We start from the raw sequence: 19,238 nt of genomic DNA, 5'->3' as shown, positions 1-19,238 counted from the left end.
TCTGGATAAGAGCGTCTGCTAAATGACGTAAATGTAAAAAAAAAATGTAAATGTAGTAAAAATAAAGAAAAACCCTGGAATGAGTAGGTGTGTCCAAACTTTTGACTGGTACTGTATATTCTTCAAAGTAGCCACCCTTTACCTTGATGACAGCTTTGCACACTCTTGGCATCCTCTCAAACAGCTTCATGAGGAATGCTTTTCCAACAGTCTTGAAAGAGTTCCCACATATGCTGAGCACTTGTTGGCTGCTTTTCCTTCACTCTGCGGTCCAACTCTTCCCAAACCATCTCAATTGGGTTGAGGTCGGGTGATTGTGGAGGCCAGGTCATCTGATGCAGCACTCACTCACTCTCCTTTGTCAAATAGCCCTTACCCAGCCTGCAGGTGTGTTTTGGGTCATTGTCCTGTTGAAAAACAAATGATAGTCCCACTAAGCGCAAACTAGATGGGATGATGTATCGCTGCATAATGCTGTGGTAACCATGCTGGTTAAGTGTACCTTGAATTCTAAATAAATCCCAGACAGTGTCACCAGCAAAGCACCCCCACACCATCACACCTCCTCCTCCAAGCTTCACGGCGGGAACCACATATGCGGAGATCATCCATCCGTTCACCTACTCTGCATCTCACAAAGACACAGCGTTTGGAACCAAAAATCTCAAATTTGGACTCATCAGACCAAAGGACAGATTTCCACCGGTCTAATGTCCATTGCTCGTGTTTCTTGGCCCAAGCAAGTCTCTTCTTATTATTGGTGTCCTTTAGTAGTGGTTTCTTTGCAGCAAATCGACCATCAAGGCCTGATTCGCACAGTCTCCTCTGAACAGTTGATGTTTAGATGTGTCTGTTACTTGAACTCTGTGAAGCATTTATTTGGGCTGCAATCTGAGGTGTAGTTAACTCTAATGAACTTATCCTCTGCAGCAGAGCTAACTCTGGGTCTTCCTTTCCTGTGGCGGTCCTCATGAGAGCCAGTTTCATCATAGCGCTTGATTGTTTTTTGCGAATGCACTTGAAGAAACTTTCAAAGTTCTTGACATTTTCCGTATTGACTGACCTTCATGTCTTAAAGTAATGATGGACTGTTGTTTCTCTTTGCTTATTTGAGCTGTTCTTGCCATAATATGGACTTGGTCTTTTACCAAATAGGGCTATATTCTGTATACCACCCCTACCTTGTCACAACACAACTGATTGGCTCAAACACATTAAGAAGTAAAGAAATTCCACAAATTAACTTTTAAGAAGGCACACCTGTTAATTGAAATGCATTCTAGGTGACTACCTCATGAAGCTGGTTGAGAGAATGCCAAGAGTGTGCAAAGCTGTCATCAAGGCAAAGGGTGGCTATTTGAAGAATCTCAAATATAAAATATATTTGGATTTGTTTAACACTTTTTTGGTTACTACATGATTCCATATGTGTTCTTTCATAGTTTTAATGTCTTCACTATTATTCTACGATGTAGAAAATAGTAAAAAATAAAGAAGAACCCTTGAATGAGTAAGTGTGTCCAAACTTTTGACTGATACTGGAAATATATATATATATACAGTGGGGAAAAAAAGTATTTAGTCAGCCACCAATTGTGCAAGTTCTCCCACTTAAAAAGATGAGAGAGGCCTGTAATTTTCATCATAGGTACACGTCAACTATGACAGACAAAATGAGAAAAAATAATCCAGAAAATCACATTGTAGGATTTTTAATGAATTTATTAGCAAATGATGGTGGAAAATAAGTATTTGGTCAATAACAAAAGTTTCTCAATACTTTGTTATATACCCTTTGTTGGCAATGACACAGGTCAAACGTTTTCTGTAAGTCTTCACAAGGTTTTCACACACTGTTTCTGGTATTTTGGCCCATTCCTCCATGCAGATCTCCTCTAGAGCAGTGATGTTTTGAGGCTGTCGCTGGGCAACACGGACTTTCAACTCCCTCCAAAGATTTTCTATGGGGTTGAGATCTGGAGACTGGCTAGGCCACTCCAGGACCTTGAAATGCTTCTTACGAAGCCACTCCTTCGTTGCCCGGGCGGTGTGTATGGGATCATTGTCATGCTGAAAGACTCAGCCACGTTTCATCTTCAATGCCCTTGCTGATGGAAGGAGGTTTTCACTCAAAATCTCCACGATACATGGCCCCATTCATTCTTTCCTTTACACGGATCAGTCGTCCTGGTCCCTTTGCAGAAAAACAGCCCCAAAGCATGATGTTTCCACCCCATGCTTCACAGTAGGTATGGTGTTCTTTGGATGCAACTCAGCATTCTTTGTCCTCCAAACATGACGAGTTGAGTTTTTACCAAAAAGTTATATTTTGGTTTCATCTGACCATATGACATTCTCCCAATCCTCTTCTGGATCATCCAAATGCACTTCAGACGGGCCTGGACATGTACTGGCTTAAGCAGGGGGGAAACGTCTTGCACTGCAGGATTTGAGTCCCTGGCGGCGTAGTGTGTTACTGATGGTAGGCTTTGTTACTTTGGTCCCAGCTCTCTGCAGGTCATTCACTAGGTCCCCCGTGTGGTTCTGGGATTTTTGCTCACCGTTCTTGTGATCATTTTGACCCCACGGGGTGAGATCTTACGTGGAGCCCCAGATCGAGGGGAGATTATCAGTGGTCTTGTATGTCTTCCATTTCCTAATAATTGCTCCCACAGTTGATTTCTTCAAACCAAGCTGCTTACCTATTGCAGATTCAGTCTTCCCAGCCTGGTGCAGGTCTACAATTTTGTTTCTGGTGTCCTTTGACAGCTCTTTGGTCTTGGCCATAGTGGAGTTTGGAGTGTGACTGTTTGAGGTTGTGGACAGGTGTATTTTATACTGATAACAAGTTCAAACAGGTGCCATTAATACAGGTAACGAGTGGAGGACAGAGGAGCCTCTTAAAGAAGAAGTTACAGGTCTGTGAGAGCCAGAAATCTTGCTTGTTTGTAGGTGACCAAATACTTATTTTCCACCATAATTTGCAAATAAATTCATTAAAAATCCTACGATGTGATTTTCTGGATTTTTTTTCCTCAATTTGTCTGTCATAGTTGACGTGTACCTTTGATGAAAATTACAGGCATCTCTCATCTTTTTAAGTGGGAGAACTTGCACAATTGGTGGCTGACTAAATACTTTTTTTCCCCACTGTATACACAGTACGCTGAACAAAAATATAAACACAACATACGACAATTTCAAAGATTTTACTGAGTTATAGTTCATACAAGGAAATTAAATTGAAATTAATTCATTAGGCCCTAATCTATGGATTTCACATGACTGGGAATACAGATATGCATCTTTTGGTCACAGATACCAACAACAACAAAAAAGTAGGGGCATGGATCAGAAAACCAGTCAGTATCTGGTGTGACCACCATTTGCCTCATGCAGCACGACACATCTCCTTTGCATAGAGTTGATCAGGCTGTTGATTGTGGGCTGTGGAATGTTGTCCCACTCCTCTTCAATAGCTGTGCGAAGTTGCTGGATATTGGTGGGAACTGGAACACACTGTCAAACACGTTGATCCAGAGCATCCCAAACATCCTCAATGGGTGACATGTCTGGTGAGTATGTAGGCCATGGAAGAACTGGGACATTTTCAGCTTCCAGGAATTGTGTACAGATCCTTGCAACATGTGGCCATGCATTATCATGCTGAAACATGAGGTGATGGCTGAGGATCAATGGCACGACAATGGTTCTCAGGATCTCGTCACGGTATCACGATAAATGCAGTTGTGTCCGTTGTCCATAGCTTATGCCTGCCATACCATAACCCTACCGCCGCCATAGGGCACTCTGTTCACAACGTTGACATCAGCAAACCGCTCGCCCACACAACGCTTCAGCCATCTGCCTGGTACAGTTGAAACTGGGATTCATCCGTGAAGAGCACACTTCTCCAGCGTGCCAGTGGCCATCGAAGGTGAGCATTTGCCCACTGAAGTCGGTTACGACACTGAACTGCAGTCAGGTCAAGACCCTGGTGAGGACGACAAGCACACAGTTGAGCTTCCCTGAGACGGTTTCTGACAGTTTATGCAGAAATTCTTCAGTTGTTCAAACCCACAGTTTCATCAGCTGTCCAGGTGGCTGGTCTCAGACGATCCCACAAGTGAAGAAGCCGGTTGTGGAGGTCCTGGGCAGCGGTTGTGAGGCCTGTTGGACGTACTGCCAAATTCTCTAAAACGACATTGGAGGCGGCTTATGGTAGAGAAATGAACATTCCATTCTCTGTCAACAGCTCTGCTGTACATTCCTGCAGTCAGCATGCCAATTGCACGTTCTGTCAAAACTTGAGACATCTATGGCATTGATTTGTGTGACAAAACTACACATTTTAGAGGGCCTTTTATTGTCCCCAGCACAAGGTGCACCTGTGTAATGATTGTGCTGTTTAATCAGCTTCTTGATATACCACACCTGTCAGGTGGATGGATTATCTTGGCAAAGGAGAAATACTCGCTAACGGGGATGTAAACAAAATTGCACAAAAGTTGAGAGAAATTAGCTTATTGTGGGTAAGGAACATTTCTGGGATCTTTTATTTCAGCTCATGAAACATGGGACCAACACTTTACATGTTGAGTTTATATTTTTGCTCAGTGTATTAAGTCCCGGTCGCGACCCTGACCCCGACTTTGAATACCACTACATCAAAATACGATTTTCCAACTTACCTGTGCAGCACTATTTCATTATGACGTTGAAATAAGGATTTTTTATTCAGAAAATCAGGAAATATGATTGATATTTCATTTCATTTTAATTACACAGTTACATAGCTCAACACAGACAATAACCTGAATTAGAATGTTTACAGCTTCACACATCCAACATAGCGCACAGTTAAAGAAGGGGAATAGCAAAAAGGGAAGGAAAGCATGCAATAAATAAATACAAATCAGAATTAAATTATTCTGGCACAGTTCACTTCATCTAAAGAATGGTCATAGGACCCTTAAAGAGGAAAATAAAATGTTCTTCAAAGCGCCAACCTTTCCAACAGAAACATATTTTTTTTCTGTAATAATGTATTGCACAATACAGTATATAATGCTTCCCTACACATATAAAACCAAGTCTTTGTTTGTCTTGAAGTAATAATGTTTTTTTTAAAATCAGCCCTACCATGGCTTGGGGAGACCAAGTGCTGTATCCACTTTTGCCATCTCAGCTTTGTATCAGTGCGGGCTTCACAGGGCATTCAATCACTAAAATCAGATGAGCCAGGAAACGCCATTGGTGGTAAATGGTTAGGGAGAGGCTGATGCCAACATGCTAGTATTTGCCATCAAAAAAACGGAATTTGCCCTCTTCATGTATCCCATATTAAAAACCTAGAGATAAGAAAGTGGTCTGTATGTGTGAATAAATGACAGTCTTTATCTATATATAAGAGGCGGAGACCTCCAGGCTATGTAGATATTACATCAGAGGCAGGAACAGTCCTCCTATTACCCCATTATGATGAGTCATCACAGGGCATGAATGAAATAGAACACTCCACACACAGTTGCTCTTCCATTATTCCATGTCCAGAATCTGAATCCTTTCCTCAGAGCCCATACCACTTTAGGAACCTTGTTCCTAAAAATATCATTAGTTACACTTTCTCTCCAGTGTGTCACACAGAACAGGAACTCAGCATGCTAACTCTACTTCAGCTGTCCTTTCAGTGACTGCTTACATGGCCAAATGTCCAACAGCATCAACCCCTGCACAGACCTGCCCAAACAACATGTGCCCTAATGCTGGGCTAAAGAAGGGACAGCAGAGAAAGAGAGAGATGGTGTGATAGATATTACAAACACATTCTTTTTTTGTTTTTGGTTGGATTTTGGTCAATAAAAATAGTATTTGCCACAAGTTGTGACAAATCAATGAGTTATTGTGTTTCAGGGTTGATTCACAGACAAGCAAAGCACACAGAGAGCATTACAGGCTAATGTGTATTGAAATGTCATCAAAACCTACAGTAATGTTGTGGAGAATATGGTGGGTGAGTTCACTCTGTCTTTCCCTCTCAGTGCACTGCTACATCTTTAGAATTCTCTGCCATTATTCTGACTGAGATGTTTCATTAAAGCTCTGAAGGTTCAAGTAGTTTGTACAGAGAAATTGTGAAAAGAGAAAACAAGTACACACACACACACCATGCATTTATTCCGTCTGTAAGCAAGGCTTAGTAAGAAAACTCAAAGCAATCATTACGCATTCTGGAGATGTTTCTGTAGTCTTATCTGAGGCATTAGATATGTAGAAACAAGCGCTTTGATTGCTTGAATAACTAATCTATAAATCTCCACCTTCACAGATGCGTTGGTTGTTTGTTTTTGTCTTGTGCTTTGAGCATGTGTTTATTTCAGACACTTTGGTTAACAGGTATAGTTGGCCTCTGGCCTCCTTTTCTCTGGTCTTACACTACACAATTTCAAAATCTACTGCCGTGCAGAAATACTTTGGTCTGTGCTTTTATTTGTTTTGGACTACAAATGGCATGTAATGGTTTTACGTTCAGCTTGGGCATGGAAGGAATTACTGTATATTGAACCCTGGACAGTGTAGTGTATGTACAGAGTCTAAAATCTAAATCATCCGAGTGTGCCTCATTTGATCCCTATTTCTGACTGACAGAGTTGAGGTGTGCACATATACACATTATAAAGTTATCAGTGTTAGATATTTCCGTTTGTTTCCTATTTGCTCTGATGTTTGTGTGGGTTTGCATGTCTGCTAGCAGCCCTGCTTCCAAAGCTCAGTGACCTCTCCCAGTCACGTGCTGTGGCGCCACAGGAGGTAGCTCGTGGTGGTAGGTCAGGAGACAGGAGGGATGTTGGGGGAAGAAGAGTAGAGGGCTGAAGAGGGTTAGAAACACAAACAGGCTGAAGCCAATTCAATACATAGGTAATAACATGACACACATATACACGCAGATGCAGGGTACCTCGCAGCTTATCACATTTGAACGATTTATATATTACTTTTTGATACTGACATATAGGAAAATAGATCATGTACATATGTGATAAATTAAACACACTGTCAATGCTAATAGACATCTAATCGTTTCTGCGTCAATATGTCACTCTAGGTTTTAAATGTGAAAGAGCCCGGCAGACCATACTTGTAACAGTACAAGATAAAACAACACAAAAGCTCCTTCAAGTTTGGTCCATTTTAGAGTTATGTGGCCAATTGGTTGGGGATTATTATTTCATTCATTTGAACATGGCAGGTACAAACCCTATTTAATGCAATGTATGAAAGCCATTTGAGCTTGTATGTATAACTTAATGATGTTTTAACTTGAATATAGCTTATGATTACATTACTGTATGAGATGGCATTCCACCTTGTTAGTCTGTGATTGTGAAGACATCTGTTCCAACTCTCCCAGGTTCTGAGTAGTTTTTGCCTTGCTAGGATCCTAACCCTAAATGAGGAAAAATGACTGCGACTGCATCTTCACAAACTAATCTATGGACAGGGTAAGAAGAAATAACCAGTGAAAGGATTGGGAAGTATCATGGTTAGGTTAAGCTTCAGACTTTCAGACCAGTGTGTAGGCTTTGTTTTGGGGCAGCCCACAGGGTTTTTACTGTGAAAGGTGGCCCACTGCAGTGGCACTTCAGCCCAATGGATGGCAATGTTTCACACAGATACAGATAACTTTTTGGGCACAAGTTCTTGCGTTTTAAATCCAATATCCAGAGTAGTGGAGTAATTTAGCCTCATGCTAGGACACTTTTAGAATCAATGTGTGATAAGCCTCTCTTTCTCCTCTTTAAAACCATCATCTTGGGCCTGTCATGAGAGCTATAGCTGGCTCCTCTTGAAGGGAATCAGTGGTGTATGCTGACATCAATCATAGGGGGAGCTATAAGAACTGCGACTCCAGAAGAAAACCACTATCGCTGCCAACATCCCTCCTCATAACATATTTTTGAGATTACACACTGAACAGACTTTGCTAATCTGGTAGAAAATAAGGATTTATGAGAAATGAAAATTCCTTTGATAAAAAAATGAACTGGAAAGAAATCATATTCTGGACATTGTACATTACTTTAAAGGTTTCTGTTATTTGGCAAACACATTTTTGGACCTCTTTAAATACTATGTACATTCACATTAAGTTACTGATGTTATTTTAAATATATTTATATGTATCTATATTATATGACACCCTACGGGCAGTTGCTGAGGTTCCATTCAGTAGCTGAATTCTCTTCATATTGCACCTCCGTCCTCTCACTGTCTTACAATGCGAGCAATATAAAATATTCTACAAGAGGATTTTCTTTTCATTGATAAAGATACAACAAATTGAACAATAAGTACAACATGGGGCTTTCTCTCCTAGTGTCTTTGCTCCTGCTTCAATGTTCAGCCCAAACTTAAAAAGAAGAGAAGTCCCTCTTTCTGAAAACGCACAAGGGCAGCACAGGTGGACACAGAGACAGAGACCATTTTTTATCGAGAAACAAAAAAAGGAATATCTACAAGCAGGTTTGATCCCTTCCCAGATATCTGCTCAGAGGTTGTGTCCAAAGGGGGTAGGGTTGACTGAGGGAGTTTTAGGGAGGAACATACAGGAAAGTGGGGGGGAGGTAGAAATAGAGAGAGAAGAGAACTGAGTCTACACTGCTTATGAGGCTCGTTAGTCCGTTTGTCATGCTTTGGAAAAGGAGGAGGGAGGGTGAAAAGGTACGACTCATTGAAATGTCTCCTCTTCATAGAGTTAAAAAAAACATCATTAGGAACAAAAGTACTATCCATACTGTACAATGCTTGCTTGGACAGATGATCCGTTTTTTGAGGTTCTTTTTGGCAGTTCCAATGCCTTTCATCTTCTTTTTGAGGCCAAGTAGCTGTTTCTTTGTCCAGTCCATTGCCATTCACATAAATCACTGTCTCATTCAGTGGTTCGTCCTTCCTTTTCAATTGTCTTTTGTGGCAAGCGTTTCAAATGTTTGCTCTGGATTTCTCTCTCTGGATCACTGTGGGTATTTTCAGGCTGACAGAGGCCAGCTACAGTTCACTCAATATAGAGTTTTTGTGTGAGTCCTGTTGTTGCTCTGCAGCCTTTATCTCCCAGGGCTTTTCTGCTGAGGAGGTGAAGTTGCTTGCGTTTGGTTACAAGATGAGTGCTTCTCCTTGTCTCTTAGTAACTTTGGCAGTGTAATAAAAAGGTTTGGATCATGTTTTTTTCCCTTCTACTTTGAATTCATTTGGGTTCACATCGGTACAGAGAGGTGAGTCCGGTGTCATTTTCTTGGCTCGCTAGCAAGGTAGTTAACAGTTTTTTTTCTTTCATCATTATTATTATTTGTTTCGAATATTTGGACTTTTCATTGTCTTCTTTAAAGCCCCCAAAATGAATCATCAGATAAATAATTAGCCGTATTATGGAAGAGTTTCTGAGGAATAAATCACACCATGAGTATATCTTATCCCCTCTCCTCCATCAGAAGAGGGGTATCCTGACTGGTGTCTGGCTTCTTAGATAGGGGACCTCAGTCAGGACATGTCCATGGCCCAGTACACAGAGGAGCCTGTTCTATAGACACATCTATCTATCCATCTCTCAGAGGTCTGGGCTGTTAGTGCACATGCTGGGGGTTAAGCGTCAACCCACTGCTGCTGCGTTAAAGGGAAATCCTCTCCAAGTGCTAAATTTAGATATCTCTTATTTACTATTGTTTCACCACAATAAGTGTGGTACCACAACGAGTCTGATGCAATGCAAGCCCCCTACATACACAGCATTGACAGGGCTTATGTTACCGAGGCCACGTGTTGGTCTGGCATATAACAAAGGTGATCTTCACACAACATTATCAGAGTTCAACAACCAAGTCTGGTGTGTTTTTTTGTAATAGGACTTTAAGAGAGGAAGTTCTGCTTCTGCATTGGTTTATTTTGAGCATTCAGTAAAGTAAGCCCTAGCCATGCTAAACACTACAGTGGACCCCTTGACTAGTTTCGAGTTTGACAGAGAGAAAGTCTGTATAGGCTGAGAGATAGTCAGACAATTTTTAGGGGGAAGTTGAGGAGTTGACAAAACGAGGCCTTCAGGTAGCTAAGAAGTAGTCGACGGTGCAGTATTCACGGTGGTCGCACTACAGATGCAGTTCAGAAGAAGGAAAGGGTGCAGTGCGATCGATGGAGATTCCTCAGTTTGTTTAGGATGGATGGCAGCTGTACTGTAGCATCAGTGGGAGTGACTGGGCGTGAAAGGGCGTGGCAGGGTGGGGTCAGCGAGAGGTGGCGTCCAGCAGTGCAGGGGTAGCTGGGGTGGTGGAGCGTGAGGCACTGCTGGAGCCAGCCTCCTTAGGACTGCCGGAAAGACTGCCTCCCCCACCACCGCTGGTCTGGCCGGGCAGGGAGAGTGGACCAGGGGGGGTGCTCTCTGAGTGTGTGGGGGGTGCGCTGGAGGAGGGGGTGCCCAGAGGAACACTGCTGCCCCCGGGGAGGCCCTGCAGACCCTGGCCACAAACGTGGTGGTGCTTCTCCCAGTCTTTGTGCTGGCAGAAGGAGCCGCAGTAGCGCGCCGCGTTGCAGCCACTGCACGTCTCACTGGCCTTGCGTCCACAGTTCCAGCAGCTCTGGAGAGACAGTGGGAAGAAGGCATAGAGTTGATAAAATAAATCTCTGGTCGTCATATTATTCGTTATATTATTATACAAATATCATTGTTACCCACTTTTCAAATACTGTCATGCTATCCACAGCTGAAGTGTTTCATGTTCTGGGCAACAAATTCCCACATTTATTTTCTGGGGCTAGAAATGCCCCAAACCACTAGGTGGACTGTCCTGTCCTGTCCTGGCCTGTCCTGTCCTGTCCTGTCCTGGCCTGTCCTGTCCTGTCCTGTCCTGTCCTGGCCTGTCCTGTCCTGTCCTGTCCTGTCCTGTCCTGGCCGTGACACTGTTGCTCCGACCATCCGCTTGTGGCTGCTGTTATTCAGACAGGCGGCTGGATTCACTCTTTAATAATGAAATGAAAACATGGTGTTGACTCAGACCAGGTGCAGCCAGCTGTGGCTCACATTAACACCACAACCAGACAGTGGCCTGTTTAAGATATACACATTCTGTGCAGAATATGGGATTTTGATAGAGAATTGATAGGTTAAACACTGCTCTGTCTGTTGATCTGTGCAGAATCTGTCTGTGTAGCTTGAATACACACACATTGCATTGAGGACTCTGGCTTGTATAGAACTGATGAATGAGCTGTTACTGAGAAGCAAATGTTTATGGGGGGGGGGCATGTTATGAAGTGTGTGTGACAGTAAGTCATGTGAAGAGAGGGTGTGTGTGACAGGACTATTTTGAGGAAGTGCGGTCTAAAAGAAGTGGGTTAGCTGTGTGACAGTTTGTTATGTAAAACAAGTGGTTGGTGGGATGAGGTGACACGATCGATTGTGAGTTTGAGGTTTGGAATGTGACAATGTGCTTTGTGATGCAGTGCAGCAGTGAGTGCCTGTGTTTACAGACAGTAGGGTGATGAGTGTTTCTCTCTTTATGCCTGCTGCTGGGCTGTGGTATGTGAGAGGGCACAGGGTGTGGGGCATGGGGTACAAAGGGGTTCTTCGGCTGTCCCCATAGGAGATCTGTTTTTGGTTCCAGGTTTTTGTGTTCTACCTGGAACCAAAAAGGGTTCCTAAAATGGGGACAGCCGAATAACCCTTTTAAGGTTCTAGATAGCATCTTTTTTTCTTAAGGGCTATTTATACCCTACGGAGACGGACCCTACGGGGCGTAGCGTAATGTAGCAATGTAGTTTTCATCACCAAAGGGGTGGCTCCTTGTAGTGTGCTCGGACATTCTACGTACTCCCGTACCACTAGAAAATTGTAACGCTCTGTATCATTCCTTGCGTAGTCATGGGGGCAGTAGGCAATGAAGCTTGCTTGGTTCCTTGATCTGATATATAGGCTGTGCATCAAAGTAACCTATTTTGCATTGATAAATGAATATAATCTCAGCGACTGTTCAAACAATAAACCAAACAACATTATAGCCTTATTAGAACCCCCCAAAATGTATTGTGTTTAGAAGTAATAACTATTGATTCCAGGCTATTGTTAAAAACAGCTGTGAGATATGTGCTTTTTCAATGTGACCAAAACATGATGACATTCTATTTTTAGCTGATATAGGAGTGAATACATTGAAGCGGTATATCAAATTGGGATAATTTTGTAGGTTACACAGGCAAGTATAAGAATTTGCCAGGGCATATTATTTAATTATAAATCTGATTATTTCACATGGCGTTGTGGGAAGCTAAAAGCACAGATTGAACAATGAGAAAGATATTTCACCGGATGTATATATTTGAAGCATCCGCTTGGCGTTTCCACTCACTTCCAAATATGGCCCAGTGCACGCAAGCATTTAGCTCTACGCATGTTAAGTGTGTGGAAACCTTAAGAGTGTAGGATAGTGTGGGGGCATGGGGTGATAAGGCTGTGATGCTCACTTCGCTGGAGTCCTCCTGCTGGTTGATGACGGTCAGTGCATCCTCAGAGGCCTGTTTCCTGGCCTCGGCCAGCGCCCGCTCCATCTTGGACCTCTCAGCGGAGATCATCTCATGGGCCTTCCTCTCAGCGTCCGACACAGCCTTCTGTAGCTCCGACATGGCCTGCCTCTTTACCTCGTTCACTGCCTCCTCTGTGGAGAGAGAGAAGGAGAGAGCGAAAGAGAGAGAGAGAGAGAAAGAGAGAGAGGCATCAGTCCCCATGACCGCTCCTGCACCCTCATGCTCTACTCTGTCATGTTTTATTGAGGCACTCTAAGCTCTCCATTTGTTTTATCTCGGCAAACAGATGTACATCATCCAAGATTTAAAACATTCTATCAGAAAAAGAAGCCTGTTAATAATTAATTAAAACACGTCTGGTAACAATCATTTCCAGCGCTGACAACAGCAGATGTCTCCAAACTTTGTTCACAAACTTGCCTATTAACCCAGTATTCTGTGACTCTCTGCTTTTGATCATTTGTTTTCTGAGTGAACGAACAGAGAAGAAACAGACATAAGAACTGAGGAGTGAAAATGGCTTCCATATCATTGATGCATAACTTCGCTAACAGGGGGTAACTGTGATAGAGGTCCTATCCTCTGCCAACTCGTGTGAGTGAATAGGCAGTGTTTTTAGAAAAGTCAGGTGTGTGGACTCCTTTAGAAGCTGGTCCAAAATAGAAGCTAAGGCTGGTCCAAAATAGAAGCTAAGGCTGGTCCAAAATAGAAGCTAAGGCTGGTCCAAAATAGAAGCTAAGGCTGGTTCTCATTAGAAGACAGTGTGTGAGTGGTTAACCTGCTAGGAAGGAATCACGATCCCTCTCATTATCGTATTAATGTTACAACTAGAACAGAATATAACATCAGAGATTAATTTTGTTTTAGCTATTGCAGAATTCTGTCTAGAGAAAACAGCTGCCCCAAATAATACAACTAATTAAATCCTCATGTTCATTACCAAATGGACATTTTATGGCCATGAAAAATATGATATCAAACTGCCAACTGGCACCGTATATGGGCCAAGTAAATGTATTGTACAACCAAAAGGAGGGGAAGTTGTATTAATAGATGATTCCCCTCCCTCCTACACACAGACATAGTCAGGTGGTCCCCCAGGTGAGTGAGCTTCCTCTGGGCAGACTGGAGGTGAGAGCCACACCGTGGTCTATTCTCACTCCCTGATTCTTCCAGTCAGTTGGTGTAAAGGAGGGGAGTCATAAATAACTGTCATATTTCTCCCTCTGCTCTCTCTCTGGTCCAGCTGTCTGGGGCTGCTGTGCTGAGCTGGGGCTGGGGCTGGGGCTGGGGCTGGGGCTGCTGTGCTGAGCTGGGGCTGGGGCTGGGGCTGCTGTGCTGAGCTGGGGCTGGGGCTGGGGCTGGGGCTGCTGTGGTGAACTGGGGCTGGGGCTGGGGCTGGGGCTGCTGTGCTGAACTGGGGCTGGGGCTGGGGCTGCTGTGCTGAGCTGGGGCTGGGGCTGGGGCTGGGGCTGCTGTGGTGAACTGGGGCTGGGGCTGGGGCTGCTGTGCTGAACTGGGGCTGGGGCTGGGGCTGCTGTGCTGAACTGGGGCTGGGGCTGGGGCAGGGGCTGGGGCTGCTGTGGCCCAGCGCACGCAAGCATTTAGCTCTACGCATGTTAAGTGTGTGGAAACCTTAAGAGTCTAGGATAGTGTGGGGGCATGGTGTGGGTGATAAGGCTGTGATGCTCACTTCGCTGGAGTCCTCCTGCTGGTTGATGACGGTCAGTGCATCCTCAGCAGCCCCAGACCCAAAACTGCGGCGGCTAGTCCCGTGTGTATGTGCTGAATATGAGGATGTGTGTGTGTGTGTGTGTGAGAGAGTCTGTCTCCTCTGCTCAGAAACTAGAGAAGTAGTTTGTATTCCATTCATCCCCTCAACACCTCCCACACACGTCTACCCTTGCTTCTTCATCCTGCCCATCTCTACCTTCATCCATCATTTCATTTCTCTAATTTTTCCCTTCTTATTGGTGCATGCTTTTTTCTAACTATTGGTACAATCCTCTGCTGCTCAATTATCAGGCTTAATGCATGCACCACTAAGATTAGTTTGCAAATTTAATTAATTCTTATCAAGGAGACTGCAGAGCAGATGCTAGGGCAATTAGCACTTAATGCAAAACACGGGGGCAGCAATATTAACGTTTTAATTCCAGAGGGATCTGGCAGGTTTTTCTTTTTCACACTTCAGACCTTGTTTTTCAAAGGCGGCATAGTCTCTCAACCCTAACTAGACCAGAGAATACGTGTCTTTTTTTAATTAAAGAGATGGACTGCAGTTATGATGTTTGCTGAAGAAGCAGTGGTAATAGGACAGAGGTGGTGCAGTAGTGAATAACATAGGAGGGGTCTCACACACACACACACACACACACACACACACACACACCACAATACACTAGGGGGAGATGGGAGCTGTTATACTTACCCTGCTTATTTTGGAGTTGCTTTAGTGCTGGGGAGAGTGGGATACTTGTAGCACCTGTATGAAAAATAACTGCAATTAAAATAGTTTTTCTGCTGGTGAAAATGCAGCACATTATCTCGCAGACAGCAGCATCTTTCCCCCACAGTATTGAAATATGACTGCAGGATAATGATGTGTTTGTTCTCAGTAGAACCAAGGCTGCGTCATAACTGACTCTGCTTGCTATATAAGGCCCAGGCACTGCAACACACTAACCCACCCCTGCTACATATACCTGAATCAGACTGCTCTGCGTACGATAGTGACAGTCATTAGTCTAAGTAAGGGGCTTGGTTCCAGATTGCCAACAGTTATTAGGACGCAATTGATCTGACTGGTTCAAGTATACTTAAAACAATTAGTTAAAAGCTGTCACATTGAAAAGCAGTATTATATGAACTAAGCTTTACTACTCCTAAGCAGAGGATATCCCTCCTCCTCCTCCTCCTCCTCCTCCTCCTCTTCCTCCTCCCTCTCCCCAACAGGACTCAGTTAAGCTGCAGGCCCCACCTCTGCTGCATGCGCTGCTCTGGACTGCACCAGGTTGGTTGGTGCATTTTCACTGCAGCTGAACTGCAGTTGCCGTTCATAGCGGTTAAAGGTGGGAAGCACTTAGCACTAATGACACACATGACAGTCACAGGCCCTCCAATCCCATCCCTGTCTTTATGTAACTATGGCAACCGGACAGACAGGGCCCTCTTCAGGGCTATCTGCAGTGGAGGTTGCAGTGAGGGTGACAGTCAGTGACGGGACTGGGACAGTGACAGTACAGTAAGGACGTGTGGTTACTCACCAGCTTTCCTCCAGATCTCCTCAGGTAGGTAGCCAGACGCAGGTCTGTGCAAGAAGTCCCTATGAATCTCTGAAACACAATCCAGACCAGACCATCAGTCAGTCCACCACGCTCTCCACACATTCACACTTTATGGGCCAAATCCTAACTGGAAACAACTCTATATTTTGCACAGATTTCCCACTAATGTCAGTGCATGGTTTACCAAAAGCCCAAGCTACATGCATAGATTTCTAGTTAGGATTCAGCCCTCTGCGTCCCAACCACATGAACACACTCAAACTTAAGCTTCATTTGGCTTTGTAACATTTCATTCCATCCCCCAGACCAACTTCTCTGTGGCCATGCGACGCCAGCATGCTCTCCTCTTTCCTCAGAGCAGACAGAACACACTGAGGAACTGACTGAGGGACAGTGTGGAGTGAGGAGTGACAGCCTGCATGCTGGAGGCCTGGTGGTGCTGGTGTCTGCAGCAGTGGATGTACCTATGGGCTGCTGTGTCTCGACGTTGTTAGGAGTGTTGGAGGAGGAGTTGTGAGGAGGTAGAGGTAGAGGAGGAGGAGGAGGGCGTGGCTGGCCGTTGCTCCCACCTTTTTTCATATCCTCCACGTCGCTGTAGCGTCGGATCCAGTGGTTCATCTCCTCGCGGTCGGCCTCCTGGCAACGCCGCAGCACCGTGAGAGACCGCCGGGTCTTCTCCACCATGTCCATGATGCAGTTGAGCAGCTGCATGGGGGGAGGAGGGAGGGAGGGAGGGAGGGAGGGGGAGACATGATCAGAGCGCCGCTCTACTCTCTGATTTACTCACCTACAGTTCAGACTCTGACAACAGGCACCGCCAGCTGCTCTCTGTGGTGCTAAAGAGTGGTAGAGCCTCTGCACCTAAAAGTGTACCGTTAAATCAGGGTCACATAGTTTTATTCGGAAGTACTGTATAGTGTGCCATATAACAGAACAGTAAATGCATTCTGAATTTAGTCTATGAAAAACACAATCAGGCCTAACCTTCATCAAGATGTCAAATTGTATGAGAACAGTTTCATTTATGGTAATTTGAGTCATTTCTTGGGAGCAATCCAGTGTCTCTAGAATCAGTTCTTGCTGTTTAGGTGCAATACAAACGTTCTAAGGAGCACTCAGGAGTGTGTGACCCTGTCCCCGTTTTAGCAGCGAGAGCCAGCGGTGCTGAGTATGTGTGTATGTGTGTGAATGAGGTTGAGTGGTTATACAGAGCAGTGAAGTAAAAATGGCTGTAACAGCTGTGCTACCGATGGAAAAGGCCTAACCAATTCATTCCACCCCTGTGCTCCCTCCAAGCCCCTGTCTGCTAAAGCCTTTCAGCCACACCCCCTCCCCTTGTCTTCCTCTTTATATGTTTCTTCACTAACTCTCTTTCTGCCTTTGCCCTATGCCTCCTTCAACTCCCGGTCTGCAAAATGGTTTTTACATTCACCCCCTTCCTTCCATATTCTCTCTCTCTCTCTCTCTCTTTCTCTGCCTACTTCTCTCTCTCTCTCTTTCTCTGCCAGCTTCTCTCTCTCTCTCTCTCTCTCTCTCTCTCTCTCTCTCTCTCTCTCTCTCTCTCTCTCTCTCTCTCTCTCTCTCTCTCTCTCTCTCTCTCTCTCTCTCTCTCTCTCTCTCTCTCTCTCTCTCTCTCTCTCTCTCTCTCTCTCTCTCTCTCTCTCTCTCTCTCTCTCTCTCTCTCTCTCTCTCTCTCTCGCTCTCTCTCTTTCTCTCTCTGTTAGCTATATTTATTTCAGTAGAGTGTTTCTAATTTGGCAGGGGCCCAGCACAGGCCGGTTCCCTCCATGACTGCAGCCCTTGTCTCAGCTGCTCTCCCCAGCTGGAGCTGTCCTCCACTGGGTCCCTCGCTCCATCTGTGGCCCTTTTTAGTGCCCAAGTGTGTGTGTGAGTGTGTGCGCTCGCGTGCGTGCGTGGCGTGCACGCATGTGTGTGTATGAGTGAGTGTTCCAGCCTTGGTAAAGGTGAGGGCAGCGCAGAGCGCTCGCTCCAGTCTTTGTATGCTGGCCAGAGAGGCCTCAGCTGTCCATTGCTGACATGGACACAATCCTCTACAGACCTCCTAAGGTCAGCTGTCCATCAAATGCAAACTCAGCTGAGGTTTCAGTTCTTAAATCTGTCAGCAGCACCCTGTTTCCTCGCATCCCACCTCCCTGTCCTCCATCCTCCTCTGTCATATCATCTACAGCACTGAGAGGTTGAAAGATTTCTACTACACACTTCTCTGTAGGATAGGAGATATAAGGATAAAACCGGGGAGCCCTACCCCAGCAACACGTACATTATCGAGGTGCTTCCACTCCTCAGCCCACTCCCGATCTGTCAGGCGGTGATCGATCACTTCCTCCTGGCGTGCTCCGTGCACGGCTGCAACACAAACACACAGTCCTGCGTTCAGCACTTAGGCACCATCACCATATATGAGCCATTCTGGCTCCACTCTCCTCCACATACAGGACATTAGGGCTCTAACACTTCCTTATACAGTGTGAGCCATTACGGCTCTAACAGAGGGAAGACGTATATGGATTCCTAGGGGGACATACCCAAGCATGTGTCACTATGGGCTTTTTATAGATGCACTACCATGGGAATTTAACACCAAACTGTGACAACCTGTCATTGTTCTTTAGAGACGCCATGAGGCCCTCTCTCTCTCCCTCATCCCTCCCTCGCCCCTCTCTCATTCCCTCCCTCTCTCACCTGTCTGCCGGTGCCTGTCCCGCGCTTCCCGGTGCTCCGCTGTGTGACGGTAGGCGTCACGGTAGTGGTGGGCCAGCGCCATGTCCTCTAGGCGGTAGTGTTGGGGGGCAGGGGGGTTGGGGTGAGACAGGCCGTTGGGGGGCGGGTGGGCTGGCAGGCCAGTGCTGGGGCTGAAGCGCTGGCTGGGGCTGATGGTGCAGGGCCGCTTGGCCAGGTGCTCCGGGTGGTGGCCGTCTCTCTCTGAGTCTTTGGTCCTGAAGGAAGAGAACACAAGTCAACACTGTTACATTACCTTTATACGTGTTACCGCCGTATCAGACACTTTCATTCACTTTATAATTGTTAACATCTCATAGAATATGCCATACTGAGGCAGTTGCTAGGGAACAGGAATGAGATTTGTTATATTCAGGATGTAGCCGTATACTTAAGACATTCTAGATTTACTGGGCTGCTAACCTGTTGTTGTTACTAGAAGACATGAGCAGTAAATCTGATGGCGTTTCAGCAATCCCCCCTACTGAGATGCACACACTGTTCACCTCAGACAGAATCTACTCCAAAGTGTGTGCACAGCTGTACGCCATTTGTAAAAAATACTCTGTATACTCAGTGTCTCGAGGTGGGATCCAAATTCTTAATCCTAATATCCCTCAACTCACTCTCTTAAATAGCAAGTATAGC

At 45.0% G+C, this 19,238-nt stretch overlaps 1 protein-coding gene across 9 annotated transcripts in view; it reads right to left on the bottom strand.

The window, feature by feature from the left end:
• Positions 1 to 4,758: 4,758 nt before the first annotated feature.
• cbfa2t3 (CBFA2/RUNX1 partner transcriptional co-repressor 3) overlaps positions 4,759 to 19,238 on the bottom strand; it is a 48,986-nt gene continuing 34,506 nt past the window's right edge. For 4 of the 9 annotated variants that reach the window (XM_045225223.1, XM_045225221.1, XM_045225228.1 and 1 more), the window contains 7 exons: positions 18,555 to 18,808; positions 18,118 to 18,218; positions 16,316 to 16,556; positions 15,831 to 15,899; positions 14,996 to 15,049; positions 12,505 to 12,695; positions 4,759 to 10,631 (listed from right to left, as the gene is read on the bottom strand). In XM_045225223.1, the coding sequence (XP_045081158.1) occupies positions 10,272 to 10,631; positions 12,505 to 12,695; positions 14,996 to 15,049; positions 15,831 to 15,899; positions 16,316 to 16,556; positions 18,118 to 18,218; positions 18,555 to 18,808 (1,270 nt within the window). In that variant the 3' untranslated portion in view covers positions 4,759 to 10,271. The remainder of the gene's footprint in view (positions 10,632 to 12,504; positions 12,696 to 14,995; positions 15,050 to 15,830; positions 15,900 to 16,315; positions 16,557 to 18,117; positions 18,219 to 18,554; positions 18,809 to 19,238) is intronic. The other 5 variants (XM_045225225.1, XM_045225224.1, XM_045225226.1 and 2 more) reach the window with 4 other exon arrangements.

This window comes from Coregonus clupeaformis, chromosome 15, assembly GCF_020615455.1.
Source record: "Coregonus clupeaformis isolate EN_2021a chromosome 15, ASM2061545v1, whole genome shotgun sequence".
NCBI lineage: Eukaryota > Metazoa > Chordata > Actinopteri > Salmoniformes > Salmonidae > Coregonus > Coregonus clupeaformis.
The sequence above is the reverse complement of the archived record's forward strand: the minus strand, read 5'-3'. Positions and strand labels throughout refer to the sequence as shown.